At 40.8% G+C, this 22,481-nt stretch overlaps 1 protein-coding gene and 1 long non-coding RNA gene across 3 annotated transcripts in view; one reads left to right on the plus strand and one right to left on the minus strand.

Moving 5' to 3' along the window:
* Positions 1-22,481, minus strand: part of slc27a6 (solute carrier family 27 member 6) — a 68,366-nt gene that overhangs the window by 6,551 nt on the left and 39,334 nt on the right. The window contains exons 5-10 of the mRNA XM_057818333.1: positions 15,855-16,049; positions 11,853-11,943; positions 11,561-11,759; positions 11,375-11,472; positions 11,122-11,252; positions 6,677-6,857 (exon numbers count right to left, since the gene is read on the minus strand). Of these exons, the coding sequence (XP_057674316.1) occupies positions 6,681-6,857; positions 11,122-11,252; positions 11,375-11,472; positions 11,561-11,759; positions 11,853-11,943; positions 15,855-16,049 (891 nt within the window). The 3' untranslated portion in view covers positions 6,677-6,680. The remainder of the gene's footprint in view (positions 1-6,676; positions 6,858-11,121; positions 11,253-11,374; positions 11,473-11,560; positions 11,760-11,852; positions 11,944-15,854; positions 16,050-22,481) is intronic.
* LOC130905191 (uncharacterized) lies at positions 19,469-22,136 on the plus strand. Of its 2 annotated transcripts, none has more exons than XR_009061069.1 (3): positions 19,469-19,718; positions 20,647-21,128; positions 21,455-22,136. It is a non-coding gene; the product is annotated as an uncharacterized LOC130905191 (long non-coding RNA). The 2 variants fall into 2 exon arrangements; XR_009061070.1 differs by lacking the exon at positions 19,469-19,718 and having other exon boundaries at positions 20,467-21,002; positions 21,077-21,128.

The raw sequence follows: 22,481 nt of genomic DNA on the forward strand, positions 1-22,481 counted from the left end.
GACCCGCACCGGAGCAGCTCTAACGACCCGGGCCGGCGAGATCCCAACAATCCGGCCAGAAGGCCAAACTCCATGCGTTCACCTTAGTCTTAACCCTACTGACTCCATTTGGAAAGGTTTAAAGAAGGCTCACTGAAAACAAGTTGACAATTTATTCAGGTCGACAGCGATCAAAACAGCAAGGTGAAACGGAAACACTCAGGTGGGGAGGCAAGGTCACCCTATCACACGTCAACAAAAGGTTCTCGAGAAAAAAATGACAATGCTTAGTTAAACATTTAGTCTTTTGAGGGCTCTCGCTGGGCGGGTCGTGGGCAGGAAGAAGGGTCTGTTTGTTTAAGATAATTGTCTGTTTGTGGATTGGACAGGAGGATTTGGGAGTTACTGTTGTCAGGGCAATGAGGGTTGTGGATTTTGCCACCTCAGCGTCAAAGGGGCTCTTGGAGTCTTGTCAGTTGCGTTATCAGTTGGATATCGGGCGTTCTCCGGTGTTCCTTGTGTTGGGACAGGGCGTCCCGCCATTTGTTCTGGACTGTCCGGGAGAACTGATTGCGAGAGTTGGTGGTACAGACGTGGGCTTGTCTGCGTCAATCTTGCTCAGTTAGTTGCATGACGCACACATTGGGCACCCGTGATAAGACGGCGTTGTTTATCTGTTATGCTCTATATTCTGCTCGTTTTGGTATAAGTGCTATTTATTTTATATTGGGTGTGTTAGAGTAATACAAACAGTATTAAAAAACAGTAAATACGAGAACCGATACTATTCCCTGATCGATTATATTAAGTGTGTTAGAGTAATGCAGACAGTTAGACGGTGCCTACGAGAAAAGGTACTATCTCCTTCACCAGGTTTGCACAGACTGCAGCAGGAATTTTGCACCATTCCCCCACACACAGATCTTCTCTAGATCAATCAGGTTTCTGGACTGTCATTGAGTTTGAGCTTCCTCCAAAGACTTTCTATTGAGTTTAGGTCTGGAGACTGGCTAGGCCCCTCCAGAACCTTGATATGCTTTTTACGAAGCCACTCCTTGGTTATTCTGCCTGTCTGCTTCGGGCCATTGTCATGTTGGAAGACCCAGTGATGACCCATTTTCAATGCTCTAACTGAGGGAAACAGGTTATTCCCCAAAATCTCACAATACATGGCCCTGGAAATTCTTTCCTTAATACAGAGCAGTCGTCTAGTCCCAAAAGCAGAAAACCACCTCAAAGGATGGTGCAACCACCCCCTTGCTTCGCAGTAGGGATGGTGTTCTTGGGGTGGTACTCATAATTCTTCTTCCTCCAAACACTGAGTGGAATTAAGAACAAAAAGTTCCTTTTTTTACAGGTCTACAATTATGTCTTTGGACAGCTATTTGGTCTTGAACATGTCAGGATTGGTCCAGCTCCCCCTCCACTCCACTTATTCGTTGGACTTTTTAAAGGTGACTAACAGGTCTTTGAGGCTCACAATTCTAGCTAACAGACAGGTGTTCAAATACTTAACGTATTGGCCCGGATATAAGACGGTGGTTTTTTGCATTGAAATAACACTGAAAAAGTTGGGAGTCGTCTTATATTCGGGGTCTAGACATTATACCCATTCACGACGCTAGATGGCGCCAGATCGCATTGAAGCCATGTTCTGTCATGACAGATCTCAGCTACTCTCAAGTTTAACCAGTGTGCATTATTTTATTACAATGTTTTTCCTTATTCAGATTTGTTTCAAGACTACAGTTACAGTTAGACCTCACTTTGATGTTTAATGCAGTTATCGCAATTTTGTTGTTTTATCACAATAGATAGGTTTATTTACATTTCAAAAACCAGAAGCCATTCATTTACGAATGTGATTGCATTTTAGTTTAAATATTTAAATGTTCAGATATTAAGATTTGAATGAGGCAAAATAACATACTGTTTCTCTCAAATATATTGTTATAATCATTTGTTCCAGATGTACTGTAATTATTTTCTGTATAAAAATTAATTTGGTGTTCAAAAAGTCTTTTTTCAAACTTGAGTTTTGAAAAAGAGGGGGTCGTCTTATATTCGCGGTCGAGACGTTATACCCATTCATGACGCCAGATGGCGCCAGATAGCATTGAAGAGATGTTCTGTCATGACAGATCTCAGCTCCTCTCAAGTTTAACCAGTTTGTTTTTTTTTTTTTGCAATGTTTTTCCTTATTCAGATTTGTTTCAAGACTACAGTTACAGTTAGACTTCACTTTAATGGTTAATGCAGTTTTTGCAATTTTGCTGTTTTATCACAATAGATAGGTTTATTTACATTTCAAAAACCAGAAGCCATTCATTTACGGATGTGATTGCAATTCAGTTTACATATTTAAATGTTCGGATATTAAGATTTGAATGAGGCAAAATAAAATACTTTTTCTCTCAAATATATTGTTATAATCATTTGTTTCAGATTTACTTTGATTGAGGCAAAATAACATACTTTGGTAACACTTTATAATAACTATCCGTTTTACTAGTTAATAGATCATTAGTAAACTGTTGATAAATGATTTATTGTTGATTTGTAAAGTATTTGTTAACAGTTTGTTAAGCATTTACAGGGTGTTCTTAACCTGAAACACAGTTTGTGTAGAAACGTCTCAAGTTTTTGTGTGTAACGTTTGGCATTTCAATCTTTTCAGGTTAAGAAATGCCGTTCACTTCAAAAGAAAAGGCATTTTGATAAGGCATTTTGCAGGCAACGCTCATGTTGAACATTTATGAAAATCTGCCATAGAACCAACAAATATTTGTACTTTTCTTTGTATATTTAACCAATAAAACTTATGACCTTCAACATAAAGTGTATATAGTTTTATTAAGACCCATCAACTAGCATGGGCATTTAGAATGGTGTCAACCATATTGGAACGCCCTGTAAATGCTTAACAAACTGTTAACAAATACTTCACAAATCAACAATAAATCATTTATCAACAGTTTACTAATGATCTATTAAACAGATAGTTATTGTAAAATGTTACCCATACTTTGTCTCTCAAATATATTGTTATAATCATTTGTTTCAGATGTACTGTAATTATTTATCTGTATAAAAAAATAATTTTTCAAAGTTGAGTCTTTAAAAACAGGGGGTCGTCTTATAATCAGGACCGTCTTATATTCGGGCCAGTACGGTATTTGCAGAAGGATAATACAAATAAATTGTTTTTAAAAAATCATCATGATTTCTAGAATTTTTTTCTTTAGATTGTCTCACATAGTGGACAAGCACCGAACATGAAAATCTTAAACCCGCCCATCATTTCCAAGTGGGAGAACTTTCAAAATCGCAGGGTGTTCAAATACTTATTTTCCTCATTGTATATAATGTTTAAAATCAACAATCATATGTAAATATTGGACAAAGGTGACCATGGTGTATTATTAACTATGGCTAATCATAATTTCTAATTGAGTTTAGGTATGAATTACAAAAATGCATGAAACTTTCCTTCCACTTTTTAATGCACTAAATGTAATTGTTAAAAAAAAAAAAAACATAAATCAAACAAGTTATCAGTTGGTTCTAAAACAATTTAAGTCTATTCTCGAACTGAAGTGTGGAACAAATGGAGATCACCAAATACTGTATTCTATCCTTGGTGATGCTCTGACACAGCGCAGGCTCACCACCATTACACATTAACTATAAACAACTGGAGAACTCAGCCCACATCCTGGTTTTTCTCCAACCTCAGAATAAACCAAGAATAAAAAGGCAATCATAAACCACTCGCTCATTCAGGAAGTGGACCCTTAGTGTAGAGAGTGCCACTTTCTCCGTCACCTTCAACAAACATTTAGTCAAGGTGTCTCCAAGAATTCTCAAGGCTTGTCCTGCTAATTCTGCATTTTGGGAAAGTTTCAACTCAGCAAAAGAAATTGTTTCTTGTCCACGTTCCTAAGAGGCAACCACAGTACTCTTGGATTAAAGTGGGGAGAAAAAAAATTGACGAAATCTTTTTCAGTGTTTAGGGGATAAAATTGTTATTCGAGGTGCTTTATTCAGTTAAGGTTTCTCTCATGCATTAGTATCCACCAGCACCCCCTGCTGACGGATTTCCCTCACTACGACGGAAAACTTTAACCCATGAGTACCGGTACTTGATACTTGTGGCACTGACATGTCAAGCAAAAAAGTGATCTACCTCCTGAGGAGGACTAGAAGAATGATGCAGGTTAAACTACTTTAACTACTACTACTTCCAACTTTTGGAGAAATACAGTGGGGCAAATAAGTATTTAGTCAACCACCAATTGTGCAAGTTCTCCTACTTGAAAAGATTAGAGAGGCCTGTAATTGTCAACATGGGTAAACCTCAACCATGAGAGACAGAATGTGGAAAAAAACAGAAAATCACATTGTTTGATTTTTAAAGAATTTATTTCCAAATTAGAGTGGAAAATAAGTATTTGGTCACAAACAAATAAGCAAGATTTCTGGCTGTCAAAGAGGTCTAGCTTCTTCTAACGAAGTCTAACTCATTACCTGTATTAATGGCAGCTGTTTAAACTCATTATCGGTATAAAAGACACCTGTCCACAACCCCGGTCAGTCACACTCCAAACTCCACTATGGCCAAGACCAAAGAGCTGTCTAAGGGCACCAGAGACAAAATTGTAGACCTGCACCAGGCTGGGAAGACTGAATCTGCAAAGGGTAAAACGCTTGGTGTAAAGAAATCAACTGTGGGAGGAATTATTAGAAAATGTAAGACATACAAGACCACTGATAATCTCCCTCGATCTGGGGCTCCATGCAAGATCTCACCCCGTGGCGTCAAAATGATAACAACAACGGTGAGCAAAAATCCCAGAACCACACGGGGGGGACCTAGTGAATGTCCTACAGAGAGCTGGGACCACAGTAACAAAGGCTACTATCAGTAACACAATGTGCCGCCAGGGACTCAAATCCTGCACTGCCAGACGTGTCCCCCTGCTGAAGAAAGTACACGTCCAGGTCCGTCTGCGGTTCGCTAGAGAGCATTTGGATGATCCAGAAGAGGACTGGGAGAATGTGTTTTGGTCAGATGAAACCAAAATAGAATTTTTGGGTAGAAACACAGGTTCTCGTGTTTGGAGGAGAAAGAATACTGAATTGCATCTGAAGAACACCATCCCCACTGTGAAGCATGGGGTTGGAAACATCATGCTTTGGGGCTGTTTTTCTGCAAAGGGACCAGGACGACTGATCTGTGTAAAGGAAAGAATGAATGGGGCTATGTATCGAGAGATTTTGAGTGAAAATCTCCTTCCAGCAGCAAGGGCATTAAAGATGAGATGTGGCTGGGCCTTTCAGCATGACAATGATCCCAAACACACAGCCAGGGCAACAAAGAAGTGGCTTCGTAAGAAGCATTCCAAGGCCCTGGAGTGGCCTAGCCAGTCTCCAGATCTCAACCCCATAGAAAATCTGTGGAGGGAGTTGAAAGTCCGTGTTGCCCAACGATAGCCCCAAAACATCACTGCTCAAGAGGAGATCTGCATGGAGGAATGGGCCAAAATACCAGCAACAGTGTGTGAAAAGCTTGTGAAGAGTTACAGAAAACGTTTGGCCTCCGTCATTGCCAACAAAGGGTACATGACAAAGAAGGGTTGTTCCGATCATGTTTTTTTGCTCCCGATCTGATCCCGATCATTTTAGTTTGAGTATCTGCCGATCCCGATATTAAATATTTTAACCTGATACATTTTTGACAAAATTAATTACCGCCATTATCGGGATAAATTTGATAACCCTATCTTAAGCCTAAACTAAAGACTCTGGATGAGTGTAACATATTAACTCTGTAACGTTAAATACAATTAGAAAACGATTTAATAAAAAATATATATATATTAAAAAAAGGCATGTCCGATATTTTTTTGCCGATTCCGATACTTTGAAAATGACGTGATCAGACCCGATCGATCGGCATCTCTATAACAAAGTATTGAGATGAACTTTTGGTATTGACCAAGTACTTATTTTCCACCATGATTTGCAAATAAATTCTTTAAAAATCAAACAATGTGTTTTTTTTTTTTTTTTTTTTTTTCCAGATTCTGTCTCTCATGGTTGAGGTTTACCCATGTTGACAATTACAGGCCTCTCTAATATTTTCAAGTGGGAGAACTTGCACAATTAGTGGTTGACTAAATACTTATTTGCCCTCCTGTAAAGGGCTACAAGCTCCGTTACCGAAATTCTTTTCTTGTGCTGTACAGTGCTACTAGACAAGCTGTGATGGACACTGAGCTGGACTGCTTGGTCTTCGTGACCAAGCCGACTGGATCGGATCCACTCATAATCGGAAAAACACCCAGTTCCATCTGCACCAAGCTCAGATCAAGCAGAGGGTTATGTTCATTATGTTAAATAATCTCAAGAGTTCTTTACTTTACAGCCAATCTGTGGCCAGACAAAATAGGTCATGATCAAAATCACTTTGGTAGAAGGACATATCGATACTCTGTGTACTGATTTAAGTTTTTATTATTTTTGTGACTTACATATTATTTAAAGATCTTTAGCACTTGGTTATCCGAATTGAATAGTTTTTATTCTCCCTGTAATGTCGTCAAACGGATCCCGGATTTTCAATCTGTACTGAAATATGGAGAACTGCAAAACGCAATGTGCTCTGATTTCTGCCATTATACTCACTAGTACTCACAGTCCTAGAGCTTGCGTTCCCCGCAAATGATACTCTGGTAGACACTTTTTGTCAAAGGGATATAGCTGTTCTCTTGATAATCCAAGACGTAAAGAGGATCCGATATTGTTGAGGGATTAAATCCACTCTGAACTAGCTGGAACTTCTGCTGTTTAAAGGTGCTTGTCATTTCCATCACGAGCTGAGGAAACAAACAAAACAACAATTAGTGTGGCTTGTAAACTTAAAATGAAGAGGAGACAACACAATGTGACCAAGATGGCAGAGTATAGTAGAAAGTAGGGATGGGAATTGATAGGATTTTTATTGCTTAACGATTCGATTCTTTATCGATTCTCTTATCGATTCTAATTTGGGGGAAAAGAAGAACAAACGTTTTGATTGACATCGAGTTTGTTTAATCAGAAGTCACAACCTGAAAACTCACAACGAGGTCAAAAGAGGCCCAATGCTTCAATATTAATTGTGGCAATAAGTGGCAAATGCACAAGAATGTGTAACATTTTACTGAAACATTTTTCAAATAGAAATAAAAAATATTGGTATTAGGGCTGTCAAAATTATCGCGTTAACGGGCGTTAATAAATTTTTAAAATTAATCACGTTAAAATATTTGACGCAATTAGACAGACAGATTTAAATGACAATACAGCACTCACTTGTTGTGTTTTATGGAGTTTTGCTGCCCTCTGCTGGCGCTTGGGTACTACTGATTTTATAGGCTTCAGCACCCATGAGCATTGTGTAAGTAATTATTGACATCAACAATGGCGGGCTACTAGTTTATTTTTTGATTGAAAATTTTACAAATTTTATTAAAACGAAAACATTAAGAGGGGTTTTAATATAAAATTTCTATAACTTGTACCAACATTTTTCTTTTAAGAACTACGTCTTTCTATCCATGGGTTGCTTTAACAGAATGTTAATAATGTTAATGCCATCTTGTTGATTTATTGCTATAATAAACAAATACAGTCCTTATGTAACGTATGTTGAATGTATATATGCATCTTGTGTCTTATCTTTCCATTCCAACAATAATTTACAGAAAAATATGGCGTATTTTATAGATGGTTTGAATTGCGATTAATTACAATTAATTAATTTTTAAGCTGTAATTAACTCGATTAAATTTTTTTAATCATTTGACAGCCCTAATATAAACGTAAAACAGTCTAGATTCTTGGTTAAAAGCAAAAGGGCAGTTATCATTCATTTTATGTAAATATTTCAAGCTAAAGTTACGCTAATTTTTTCCATTCATTTCCTTTTTTTCCACAATGTTTCAAAGTGCATGCATGGCGGTATTTTATATAATAATTACTTTGAATCCTCGACCATATCACTCCTGAGACACTCCTGCCTGCTTGTGTGCACTACAACATTTGTCCTGTTTCCACCGAAATCCGGCGTTAGAACGCAGCGTGTTTGAGATTATCGCAGTGAAAGCTTTCACGACGCTCTGCCTGGCCCGGCCCCCTACGGGAAGCCGTGGCGCAATGGCTTTAGGAGCTGTCTCGTCAACTGATCGGGAAGTCGATGATTTTGTTCTGTTGGCCCTGCAAATTTAAACTATTTACGTGGTCAGTTTAAGCTGAGTTTGTCAAAATGAGGTTTGGTCGAAATTGTTGTATTGCACCCTTGAAACGTTAGTAGAAATACATTTTCTACAGCACCCATCCGATTCTTGGGAGGCAGAGGAATGAGAGAGTGCGAGATTTCCCACTGGCAGCACAAAGGTCAGCTGTCTGTATCATTAAACTGTCATTAAGCCTGTCAATATCTTGACATTTTACACAGGGAAGGGTGAAATGAAAGGCTGCTTTTACACCAGCACTCTTCAGTACAGACAGAAAATGAACTCTAGAGTGAAACAAATAATCCAGTCCGAGACCTCCTGAAAGAGTTGGTTGGTTCCAAATGCACTACAACACAGTTCATTCAGATTTGATATTTATTCCCAATAGCAGACTATGCAGAATTGCTTTTCTTTTGCTGTGTGTGGTCTTAAATTAGCTGCCGCACTTATACTGTAAATCTATGGGGGTGTTCGTGACTTGTTGTGACCCACGTTGCAGTTGTGCAGTCCGATGGTGGTGGGCACAAAGGAGCGCCTGATGCACTCAGTTCTGCTCCTGGGTGGAATAATGCACTGGCTAAATGAGCTGGCCATATGCCACAGTTCATCATAGAGAGGTTGAAAGGAGTTGTCCTACGTGCCTTGACATAACAGGGAACGAGGAGTCATTTGCAGACATCGAAGTCTGCATTTTTTTCTTTCCTGAAAAGGTTATCTGTATTGTGGGCATAGGCAGATCTACTATTCAGGCGAAGTAGGCGATCACCTTAGGCCCCCAACCAGTAGGGGGCCCCCAACCAGATGCCTTTGCCCCAACGAACAAGGGCTTGGGCCACCGGAGCCAGCAGCACCCCCAACTAGGGTTGTTCCGATCATGTTTTTTTGCCCCCCGATCCAATCGTTTTAGTTTGAGTATCTGCCGATCCCGATATTTCCCGATCCGATTGCTTTTGTTTTGCTCCCGATTCAATTCCAATCATTCCCGATAATTTTTCCCGATCATATACATTTTGGCAATGCATTAAGAAAAAAAATGAATAAAACTCAGATGAATATATACATTCAACATACATTACATAAGTACTGTATTTGTTTATTATGACAATAAATCCTTAAGATGGCATTTACATTATTAACATCCTTTCTGTAAGACTTGTAATTCTTAAAGGATAAATGTGTCTTTGTATATTGTGACTAAATATTGCCATCTAGTGTATTTGTTGAGCTTTCAGTAAATGATACTGTAGTCATGCCCAAATGCATGATGAGAAGTGAAACCATGACTGTGCGTAGAGCTACCAATTGATATACCTTCTCTGCGGTGGGAAATAACATAGGGTGTTAAGAAAAAGATCAATTACTACCTTGCTTACCCACATTGCTTCCCACGATATTTCTGATCGTAGGGAGAGGGATTGTAAGGCTTTAACCAATTAAAAAAAGGCTCAGAAGGCTGCCAAAATTCACTACTCATTTTAAGCTGCCTTTTAGCTCTCTATATAGGTAAAATGACGCCATTACAGATTAAGCGCGACAATGTGTGAGTGGGTCGTGCAACACATGCATTGATTGCATAAAATATTTTAATGTGATACATTTTTTAAAAAATTAATTAACCCTACCTTAAGCCTAAACTAAAGACTCTGGATGAGTGTAACATATTATGTCTGTAACGTTAAATACAATTTGAAAACGATTTAATTAAAAATATATTTTTTTGCGGATTCCGATACTTTGAAAATGACGTCATCCCGATCAATCGGGACATCTCTAGTTATAACTATTGTGACAAGCGACATGGGGAAGAATAACTGGAGATGCTCTTTTTCTTAACACCATGTATTGTACTCAACGCAGAGAAGATATACCATTTGCAGCAACCACTGTGACTCATGGTTGCTCAAATTCCCATCATGCATTTGGGCAATTAAGAACATTTAAGTCACTACAGTATCATTTAGTGAAAGCACAACAAAAATAATATTCCTAGCTCTCAAAAATAATTTTCACAAAAAGAAAAGCGCTCAATGCAAAGAGATCTGGCATTCCCAATCAAAATAGCTATGCAAAATAATACTCTATTCAAACATTAAGTTTAGCTCAACAAATACACTAGATGGCAATATTTAGTCACAATATACATTCATTCATTCATTCATTTTCCATGCCGCTTATTCCTCACGAGGGTCGCGGAGGTGCTGGAGCCTATCCCAGCTAACAACGGGCAGTAGGCAGGGGACACCCTGAACTGGTTGCCAGCCAATCGCAGGGCACAAGGAGACATACAACCATTCGCGCACACACTCATACCTACGGACAATTTAGAGTATTCAATCAGCCTACCATGCATGTTTTTGGGATGTGGGAGGAAACCGGAGTTCCCGGAGGAAACCCACGCAGGCACGGGGAGAACATGCAAACTCCACACAGGAAGGCCGAAGCCCGGGATTGAACCCTTGATCTCAGAACTGTGAGGCAGATGTGCTAACCACTCAGCCACCGTGCCTCACAATATACAAACTATCAAAATTACTATAACTTGTACTCACATTTATCTTTTAAGAATTACAAGTCTTTCTATCCGTGGATCCCTTTCACAGAAAGAATGTTAATGCCGTCTTGTGGATTTATCATAATTAACAAATACAGTACTTATGTACAGTATGTTGAATGTATACATCCATCTTGTCTTATTTTTCCATTCCAACAATAATTTACAGAACAATATGGCATATTTAAGAGATGGTTTGAATTGCGATTAATTGCGATTAATTACGATTAATTAATTTTTAAGCTGTGATTAACTTGATTAAAAATTTTAATCGTTTGACAGCCCTAATTTAAGCATTACTCTCCTCCTCACCTGAAGCCTCAAGAAGAGAGGTCGCGCATATGTGGGTAGTTCCATCACCACGTGTTTAAAAAATGTATTGCCGTCAAACACGAAGCCTGGTCTTACAATCATAGAAGCCATTCCAGCTCTTCCCTCGTGCCCTATCAAAAAGAAAAACATTAAGCAAGCGGTGTTTGCGCATTTTTAAGAATCAATAAATCATTGAAAAATTTAAGTTGATTCAATTTTGTGATGTAGTACTTTGCTTCATATATGAACATACCTGGTATTTCCACCCCATACACATTGACTTCTTGGATAAAATCAACAGACCCAAGGGTTTCTGCCACCTCGGTTGTTGCTACATTTTCACCTTTCCATCTGAATCCGGAATATTAAAGAAGCAAAAATAGTTGTAGAAGATCAAAAAGTTTCATTTGACTATTAATCAAAACATACAAAACTGTACCTGAAGGTGTCCCCTACTCTGTCTTTGAAAGCGATGAAGCCTTCGTGGTCTTCAATCATGAGGTCACCTGTGTTGACGTAGGTATCACCCTTGACAAATACATTCCTTATCAGCTTCTTTTCAGTCAGTTGCTTGTTTCCAGCGTACCCAAAGAAAGGGGTCAGGGCACTTACTTTGGAAAGTAAAAGCCCTGTTTCACCTGACAAATAACATGACAACAAAGAATACATTGGTAGAAAATGGCATATTAGCTGAAAACCACCCTTTGAATTCAAATCGCATCTAATCTTACCCTTTTTCACCCGCTGACAGAAACCATACTGATCTTTCACTGGCTCATCTTTGATCTTGTCATATTTGACCAGATCATACTTGAACAGGAGCTTCACGAAACAGAATAGTATTTCATTAAACAGTCACATCCATTAAAACAACAATTGTCAGGAACTGTGCAATTTTTGTCTTGACATTTTTAGTTTTAAATTGTGTAGCGGATGATGTTGGTGAGTCTTGTCGCTCGGGGAGTTCAGCTCATGTCGTGTGTTCGGCCGCTCGTGTCTCCTGTAACTCTAGTCCCTCTGCCAGAAACACGTGCGACCCACCGGAACCCAACATGTCCCACATTAGTTCAATAGGTGAATTATGTAGAATGTATGGTCACCTACACCCCCCCCAAGAATTCAAACACACAGGACACCAGGTGCAACCCGACTGATGGGGAAATATTATATGATCCGAAGTGAATTAGCACATTATGCCTTATGATAAATTCAATCTGGGTCAAAGGGCGGAATGATGGGGGAAAATATTATGTGATGCCTTAACATTAGCACATAATGCCTTTGTGATGTACGATTGCCTCTGTGGCCTAGATTGTAACAACTTCTATTGTTTTTCACGTTGGGTTCCATAGTTAGGAGGGAATCTCATGAGATAACTTGTTTTGCACCCATAATATTTACCGCAGGGACAGAACATCTATTACCAGGACGGCACAACTTGTTGACCATGTGAGAAGCCCTTTTTCAAGGGGCTGAACCAAAAGTAGCTTTAATATTTGTCATTGGGCAAGGCACGTTCCGCCTGGGGGCGAGGGTTGGCCGTCCCCGCCCCTACGGGGCGCGTTCCTACAAGAACCGAACATTTCCGGGCGACCCGTAAAGTCCGCTGGAGGATCACGTACGGCTCGCTCGCCTTTGTTCCTTCGCCGCTTTACCGGAGCGTTGGCTCCCCACTCATTTGTCACAGTAAGCGATTTTCATTGCTATGGAACATCTTGTTGTGCTGTAACGGTAGCGCGGGGATTCTGGGATTGACAAGCTAGATCTAGCGTCAACGTTACCACTTGTTATGCTGGTTTTGATGTTTGTTTGCTTGCTCTTGTGGGATTCTAATCAATAAATCTCATTTATTCTGCATTTTCTAATCAATAAACATTGCGTATTTCGCAAAAGTGTGCCTGTTGCTGACCCACTGCGAACCCGGAAATTTTGGAAAACACCGTTCCAACGGAACGAAGCAGTAGGATGCCAGGGGCGCCGGTGGATGATGACCGAATGGGACAACCAGGAGGATATCCAGCATGCCAGGGGTGGGACGACCAGGAGGATGTCTAGGATGCAAGGCATTGGACGACCAGGAGGACGCCTAGGATGCCAGGCATTCGACGACCAAGCAGGACGATCCCGAGGACGATCGGGAGGACGCGAGGAGCGTGTCGAAAAGCACCACCAAGGCGTGGTCGGAGAAACAGGCGAACACCGAGGCGACACGCCTTGCCCAGCCGTGGCTGGGGACGAGGTCGAGAAGCGCGAGGTGCAGTGCCACCCAGTCGAGACTGGAGACGAGGGCGACTGGCGGGACGAACCAAGTCGACCGGTCGATGCAGGAGCGAGGGAAGTGCCGAAACAGGAGTCGAAGCGACGTCTTAGTCGTCTAGAAGCAGCGGAAAAGGAGAGACACTGGTGGCGGCGTTCTCAGGCGCTCGCAGAGGACTGACCTCGGAGACTTCCGGATGTGCAGGCGCTGGAGCGACATCAGTAGTGGCCGGAGACGCAGGCACGGAATTGATATCATCAGGAAGACCAAGAGCAGACGCTGCGTCGGAGAGGAGGCCAGGAACGGACGGGACACTGTTGCGAAGGCCAGGAATGGACGGCATGCCGTCAGGAAAAGCCAGGAACAAACAGGGTCCCCACTGTGGCGGATTATGTTGGCGAGTCTCGTCGCTCTGTGAGTTGAGCTCATACTGTGTGTTCAGCCGTCAGAGCTCAGCGTTTTGTTGTCTTTCTGCTGAAGAACGACAAATATGCAGGGCTCGAGGCGCACCTTCTCAGGCTCTTTGAACAGTCTTGCGCATTACCGACATTAAAGACACCCGAGGTGCCCGTCACGCAAGTCCCACTGCCCGTGGTTCCCGCCGATGACGGCGGCACTTCCGCCTTGGTTCCTCGGAGTCTTACTCCCAACCCAGCGCCCGCGACGCCATAGTTTGCTCCCGCTCTGGCACTTCCCGACGCCAACGTTCCCGGTTCACCTCAAACGCCTTTCCTGCTTGCTTCAGCTCCAGCGCTTCTCGATGACGCCATCGCATCTGTTCCTGGCCTTCTCAACGCCGCTGCCGCATCCGTTCCTGGTCTGCCAGACGACTCCGCTTCAGCTCTTGTGCCCGGTCTTGGCCCAGACGTCGCCACATCCTGTCTTGAGGCGGACGATGTCAATCCTGTGCCTCTGGGCTCTGCTGACATCGCTTCTATGCAAGCGTCGCTGGATGCTACCGCCGCTAACCTCGCTCCAGTGCCAGCGCATCCTGAAGTCTCCAGGATTGCTCCTCTGCCAGCGCCCGCAAATGCTGCCACCGCCATCTGTCCTGTTTCACCGCTGCCAGACGTCAAGGACTTCGCTTCGACTCCAGTTTCTGCACTTCCCTCGTTCCTGCTACGCCCGGTGGGCTTGGTTTGTTCTACTAGTCCTCGTCCAAGACTGGGCAACCCTGACCGCCGCACCTGTCGCCTTTGTCTCCGGACTCGACTGCGTAGCACTGCACGGCGCGCTTCTCATCCTTGTCCAGGCTGTTCACCCATTCGTCCTGCTCTGTGCTCAATCGCCTGGCATCCTGGACATTCTCCTAATCGTCCCGTCCAGTCGTCTTCCACCTGGCGCCCCGGGCATCAGTCAGATTGTTCCACTCAGTCGGGTTACGCCTGGCGTCCTATGTGGGTGAATTCTGAGGGGGGCTTTGTAGTGACCACTACATCCTCTTAACATAATTCACCCACGGAACTAATATGGGAAATGTTGGGTTCCAAACTTTTTGACATGCGGACAAAGGCGTAGCAAGGGTCCCCGGGGGCCCCAGGCAACAAGCAACATGGGGCCCTTCGAGTGTGTGCAAGTAAGGGGGACAGTTGGACTTGGAGCAATAGAAAAAAAGAGTAGCAACACAAAAATACCACCATCGGATGCGGAGGTATATACGTTTGTGTGAAATCAGTAGTCAGATTGGCCTTATGACCACCCTAATTCAAATTATTCTGTAAAAACCACTGATTGGTGGACTACCAACTGAAATGAGTATTAAATTTGCTAATAAAATTGTTTAGGATTATTTTAGATGCACATATGTTATATTTTTCTTATAGAGTATTCGACGAGGAATACAATAGACCCATTAATAGGCTTCTTTGGAAAAATCACCATCTCTTTAAGTAGTCACATGAATAATGAGGTGGCCTGTGAAAATCAACGTAAAACAACTCGGCAAGGACTTGGACTTCCCAGAGAGTACTTCGTGAGTCATTCTTTAAAAAACATGTGGTTTTAATAGCAGATTGGACTTTCTTAGGCATGTATAATCTACGTGACATGGTTAGTGCTGATTGGGATTGAAAACAGAATCGTAAATTAATCTGCCAAATGATTCCATTATATTGAAACACTCCCTACACTTGTCGCTGCAACAGTACATTAAAGCTGCGTTTGCTAAATCTGTTGGCCGTCTGGGGGCCCCTACTGGCTGGGGGCCCTGGGCAATTGCCTGGTTTGCCTAATGGGAAGCGACGCCTCTGCACGCGGAGAGACTAGACACGAGCGGCTGACACAGGACACCTACTCGACTCACCGACACAGACTCACTAACATCATCTGCTCCAATTTCAACAATAAAGCACTGAACTGCTGAATGTCATCGAACCCGGGCTCACATTTCACATTTGTTCCGCCACTGAGATAAGGGTAGGTCCACAAAAAAATATAACAATTACTACAATAGACATCGGAATAGGAAGGAACTTACCCTGTAGATGAGGTTGGAACGCCCCACTGTTCCAATCTTGCCAATGTGATTCATGAAACACAGGTTTCCCTCCGTGGAGCCGTACACCTCACACATTTTTATGTCTCCATAGCGTCTATGAAATTCTTGCCAGACGTCCGGACGAAGCCCATTCCCGACTCCCATCCGGACTGAGTGAACCTTGTCCATCTCTGTCTAAAGTAAAGTAGTAATTTATATAGTATATAAAGTAGGGGTGTGACAAAATATACTTTGTATCCCAAAAAGTTATCGATATGCTCCTGCCAAGAATTGAGATATCGTTTTAAAAAGGTGGCAATGTTTAAAAAAAAAAAAAATTTAAAAGTTGCTACCAAAATCTTCCACCGTAATAGTGTCTTAGGTATCTCTGAGGCTGCCATTGACGGTGCTCGACACCCAATCCATTTAGATTGGGAACGTTCGTTCATTCGAAATAGGGCTGCAGCTATCGATTATTTTAGTATTCGATTAATCGATGAACTATTTAGTTCAAATAATCGAGTAATTGGATAAGAAACATAAAAAAATTTAAATACCTGAGCTGAGCCCCACACGGTATATATATATATATATATATATATATTAGGGCTGTAAAAATTATCGCGTTAACGGGCGGTAATTAATTTTTTAAAATTAATCACGTTAAAATATTTGACGGCAATTAACGCGTGCACTGAATGAGTCGCTCTCACATTGCCTCAAACAGATTTCAATGAGGCCGTTATGGACATTAAGAGTGAAGAGAATGCCACCGGCCGCTTGGGGGCAGCGCAGCGCCGTTCCATACTAATGTTGTTCCTTCGAATAGTGGGAGAATTAGTAGTTGTGAGACGTTTATGCTGTTGCACTATGCTCCACACATATTTCGGTAAGTTTGCTTTCTTTTAGTGGCAATCGTGTGTCTCTTGTTGTATTTTGGGTAAGATATGCACAGAGATATATCTTTTATAAAGGCGAGTGGACACAGGTGTTTTTTGGGCTGCGCCGTTTATTGGCATACGCTTCTGCAACTCCTTCACAACAAACAGAAGTATCATTTAGTGACAGCACAACAAAAATAACATTGCTATCTCTCAAAAAAAAAAAAAAAAAAAAAAAAAAAAAAGTTCACAAAAAGAAAAGCACATCAGTCTGTAGTAATGAGGCCCTATTCTCACACAGCTAAACAACAATGCAAAGTGAACTGGCATTACTCAGAGTTTGGTCACTCAATTCTTATTATTGTTATTTTTAATTCTTATTATCATAATATTAACTCTACTTTTGATTGAAAATTGTACAAATTTTATTAAAACAACAATATGAAGAGGGGTTTTAATATAAAATTATAACTTGTAACTATAACATTTATCTTTTATGAACTACAAGTCTTACTATCCATGGATCACTTAAACAGAAAGAATGTTAATAATGCCATTTGGGGATTTATTGTTATAATGAACAAATACAGCATTTATGTACAGTATGTTGTATGTATATATCCGTCTTGTGTCTTATCTTTCCATTCCAACAATAATTTACAGAAAAATATGGCATACTTTAGAGATGGTTTGAATCGCGATTAATTGCGATTAATTATGATTAATTAATTTTTAAGCTGTAATTAACTCGATTAAAAAATTTTATCGTTTGACACCCCTAACACATATATATATAAAAAGAGGATCTATGTACAACAAAAGAACAATTGGCTAACTTACCTATCAAAAGTCTGCTAGCTTAAATGCTATAAAATGCTAATGCTTTTTACAATGCTCTTCACATATGACTCAGACACATATTCCCACAAAAAATGGCTAAATATACCTTGAAATTAAATTACGAATGCATTCAAAAGAATCGTTAGCTCAAACAAAAACACTTCTTAACAGGTCTTAACAGGGAGCAGATGGATTCAACCATATGAAATGAGGTAGACTCGAGGGCCGTGTATCCACCAAATTAATGAAAACACTTTCAAATCAAACCATTACAACGCCACTTTTTAATCGATTAAGTTGATCGATTAATCGTTGCAGCACTAATTCGAAACCAGAGCATTCGCAGTCATTCTGTCCGATTTTCGGGGCATTTACAGGTCACTTGCTGTTCATTTTCAGACCATTTCCTGTTGAGTTTGAGTCACTGCCTATTCATTCGGGTGATTCCCAGGTCACTTCCTGTTCTGCAACTCAAAAGGAAGTGACCCATAAAATACCCGAAAATCAACAGGAAGTAACTGAAAATCAACAGGTTTTTGACCTTAAATGTCCCAAAATTACCTCATTGCCTGGCATTGGCTGCCAATGACGGCCATAGACGCTCAAATGGATTGGACGTCTACTAGTGATGAACTCCTTCCAATTCACAGCAGAAGCTTGTTTTTCTGTTTATTAGTTGTTTATAGACCCTACCCACCGACGTCACAAAATCACGTGCTCGCTGTATGGTTCCGCCCACTTGTCCGTCATTTTGTGTCTGTATTATCAATGGTCTCAATTGATCGAGCAATTTATAATGCATTTCATGGAAGACCCGGTGCTTTTGGATGCCGTAAACTCACTTGATGCGTTGCATAAAAGGCGTTATGTGGAAAAGCTTCAGTTTATCCATTCGCCAGATCCATATTTGATGCCTAAATCGATGTTTTTCGACCCGCTGTCTCCGCCGTATTTGCCTGACATCTGCTAGCTACCCTGAACTGTACAACTATCTTGTCCACACAAAATCAGCCTATTCTCACGAAAGTTTGAAAAAGAGCTTGGAGGCTTATAAATACTTCGTTGCTGGTTGGGTGAAACAGGTCCTCGTCCACGAAAATTCGGCAGGAATCTATCTTGTGCTTGGAAAGGTGAGTTACGAAATTTTCAATTCAAAATCTTTTGTTATTGCTAACATCCACTGTCAAGTCTAATGTATTTCATGTCGTTTGTCAATGGAGTTAGGGCTTTTAATGTTTATATGGTTTAGCGATAGCACTCTCACTACATACATACGTGTATGTTGTCGGCGATTAGCCTAGCAATGATCTTAATTGTGGTTGTCAGCCCAAAACCCTCTAAATATATATTAAATGCATCTTACCAGATATAAAACGACTACTACATAATCTGTGGTAATCGTTTGGAGCCCAGTCTTCTCGTCGAATTGCAGCAGCCCATCTCGCTCTCTTCTCTCCGGGTCTCTCGGAATCCGGTAGAACTTCAAGTCTCTCCGTCTTCTCCGTCTATCTTCTCTGTTATTGCAACCGACCGCCACACACGCCTTCACCATTTTGATTATTAATGTTAACGAGCAGAAAAACACGTCGTAAATAGGAGGAATGTACGTAGCCGTAACAGGGAAACATGATGTGTTGACGGACAATTGGGCGGCACCAGTCAGGAGGAAGGAGTTGTGACGTCACGTGGGTAGGGTCTATAGAATATCTTAGAATGATTTCCTGACCAATCTATCGATAATCGTTGTATCGCCATATCGTCAAATCATTGTTATGGTGAGCTTTATCGCGAATCGTATCGTATCGTGAGGTAGCAAGAGGTTCTCACTCCTAATATAAAGTACACTGTAAATGCTAACATTCAAATTAATTAAATGTGATAAGTGATCTAAACTCAATTTTCATCAACCTGTTGTGAACACTACTTTTAAATAAGTAAGTAGTAATTTGGGGTTGGAGAACTTGCTTAACTTGATATATCCCAGTTAAGTCAAATTAGAAAAAATAATTTCTTGTACCCAGTGTCCTTTGGGCGTTCTATCAGACATGCGCAGATCTGCCCTGCCCACTTTCGCGCTCTTTCCAACACCTTTCTCAGTTATTTTCGCCATTGTGGGTTTACTTGTCCTCAGTACACTGATTTGGTAAGTACATATTTTACTCTTTTGTAAACCGTCGATTTGTCTTGTTGTAGTGTAGTAGCCTGTGTGCTGCCAGGGAGGAGAAGTGTCAATTACATCAAATATCACCGCTAGCAAGCATGCTATATGACCGTGACAGGAACCTCATCATTTTCAGAAACAAATGTAGACTACAGTTTATGGTAGACTCCCATTTTATGCCGGCCGGCGTTTTGAATTCTTGACAGACGGGGCTCGTAATGTTTTTAGGCGATGGGAGAGGTTTTTAAAACCGATTTAAAACAGTTACCGAGCGGTTTTAAGTTAGCTAGACCGAGGGGAGGTTCGCTTCCTGTTTTAAAAATAAAAACACTAATTCTATCGTTAGCGGGTGTTTTATTTTGTGAAACTAACAGGAAGTGCCTTAATCACTACGGCTAGCTTGAGTAGCGCCGAATTTGCACGTTGTGGATCTAAACGGCTACTTTCTCACGTAAAAATGTTAGAAATGTCGATAAAGTGATTTATTTACAGAGTTAGTGCTAGAATTAAGTCAGCTTCAGCCTGTCTATTTCGGCTCAGGTAAGAGCTAAATGCACAGTCAGACCTTATGTGCGCCAACGTAATCGGTTCTTGCGTTGGAGCAGGGGTCCCCAAACTACGGCCCGCGGGCCGGCCGGATACGGCCCGCCTCCACAATTGGTCCGGCCCCCTGAACCCCCCCCCCCCCCCCCCCCCCCAATAGTGTTATTATTTCCTGGCTTTTTTCTGTGAAGAACCCAGACAGGGTTATTTGGTTATTATCTATTTAATTAATTGTGTTATTATTATTCATTATTGTATGATATTATATTATGTTATAATTATTTTTATTTTATTTTGTTCCAAGAAGAATTCAGAAAGGGTTATTTAATTATGGCTTTCTGAAAAACAATAATTTTTTTACATTTAGGCACTGCTGCAATCGTCACACTTTTTCTGTTACAAACTGACCCGGCCCCTCATCAGAGAAGGGAAAAGTCATGTGGCCTTCACAGGAAAAGGTTTGGGGACCCCTGCTTTAGAGTGTTTGTCATCTGCCCTTCCATTTGCTTTTCTTCATGTGCAGTGCTCCCCCTCCATGTTTGATCAAACTGCACTGATAATTTGAAATTGTTTTAAAATGCATTAATCGCAAAAATCAGAGGACTAGATCACATTTCCCCCTGTTATTTCACCACTTTAACTTTGGTCTAACCTAATATAGGAATACAGATAGAAAGAGTGCAGAGATCACACTCGACGCCATAACAACCTGGTGTGTTTAAGGTTGGTCATTTATGTGCCTATATTTTGAAATTGTTGCCTTAATTTTGTGTTCTTTTTCACCATCCCCCAATCAGGCTGAAGCAAATGGTCAAAAGTCCACACATACCTCAGTCTCAGCAATTACAGGTATGTTTCATACACTGATCAATGAATCATTTAATATTTGTATTTGTTTCATGGGTTGGGATAACAAACATGCATTAATGTTTTTACAGATGGATTAAGAAATTAATTGTACATCTCAATTTGAATGTTCAAAAATAATCAATTACGTTAATTTAAAAATAACTCATTGTTAAACATTTTAGTTTGTGAATATTAAAATAATTTATTGCAGATTTTAATTTGTGATTAAAAATAATTGGACATTTTAATTTGTGACTGTTAAGAAAAAATTTAACTTTTTTTTTTTCTAACAAGTTCTCAATGCTGAAATTATCATGTCTTTTCAGGTCAACCAAAGCAGTATTCTCTAATGCAGTGGACTTGCAAGTACTGCACATTTTCTGCTGAAAAGAGCCTACTTGCTTAAGCATTACCGCTTAAAACATGGATACCACACTCGGACATCCCTACTCCCATGTCTTCATAAGGACTGCCTCTGCACATTTAAATCTTTTAATGCACTCAAAGTACACCTATCGACATGGCACTCTCAAAAAGATGCAGGCAAAAGTGGAGAAACTGCATTTGACCGTCAGTTGTGCAACTTTGTGGAGCCCTGCTCAGAAGCAGACTTCTTTACCCATTTGCGAGGACATCTTAAGCTGAGGCAAATGGTTACTTGCCCATATCAAGACTAACTTTCAGAGCAGTATTTATTCGACCTTCACTGCACACAAAAGCAAAGAAATGTGAAATGTGTTTGAGCCATAGTGTGGGTAGGACATTTGTGTCTAAATCATTCAATCCCAATAAAAGTTGCTTTAATAAAAAAAAACTTATTTTTAATCAAAGAAAAAGAACCTTTTGCAAAAATATATTTTTTTGAAAATATATATATTTTTAAATATATATTTTTTTTATTGACGTGTCACTTTTTTTTTAAAGGAAAAAGTTTAAAACTTTTTTTTTAAAGTGGAAAAAGTTTTGAACGCATTTCTTTTTTTCTTTTTGAAGTGGAAAAGGTTTTAAAGGCACTTTTTTTTTCGATTGAATCATTTTGACACAAAGATACGACTTCAACGCTACTTCCGACATGTTTGAGTGGCAGGTGACTACACCAATGGCATAAAAGAATAACTAATGGCCACCAGGGCTCCATCGAGCCATCGGACTCTGCTCGAGTCCAAGCCGAAAATAGGGCACTGGTACGGGGGGGGTGACATCGGCATCTCACCGGAGTGCCCGCGCTGGTATGGTGCGCTGCTGCTTAATGTGATTCAAGAGGGGAACTTCACCCACTGCCCTGACGTGACGGTTGGCAATCGGGGTCCAACCGCAGTGTCGCGACGCGCCGGTATGGGAGTGGCCGACGAG

This window comes from Corythoichthys intestinalis, chromosome 17 (assembly GCF_030265065.1).
Source record: "Corythoichthys intestinalis isolate RoL2023-P3 chromosome 17, ASM3026506v1, whole genome shotgun sequence".
Taxonomy (NCBI): domain Eukaryota; kingdom Metazoa; phylum Chordata; class Actinopteri; order Syngnathiformes; family Syngnathidae; genus Corythoichthys; species Corythoichthys intestinalis.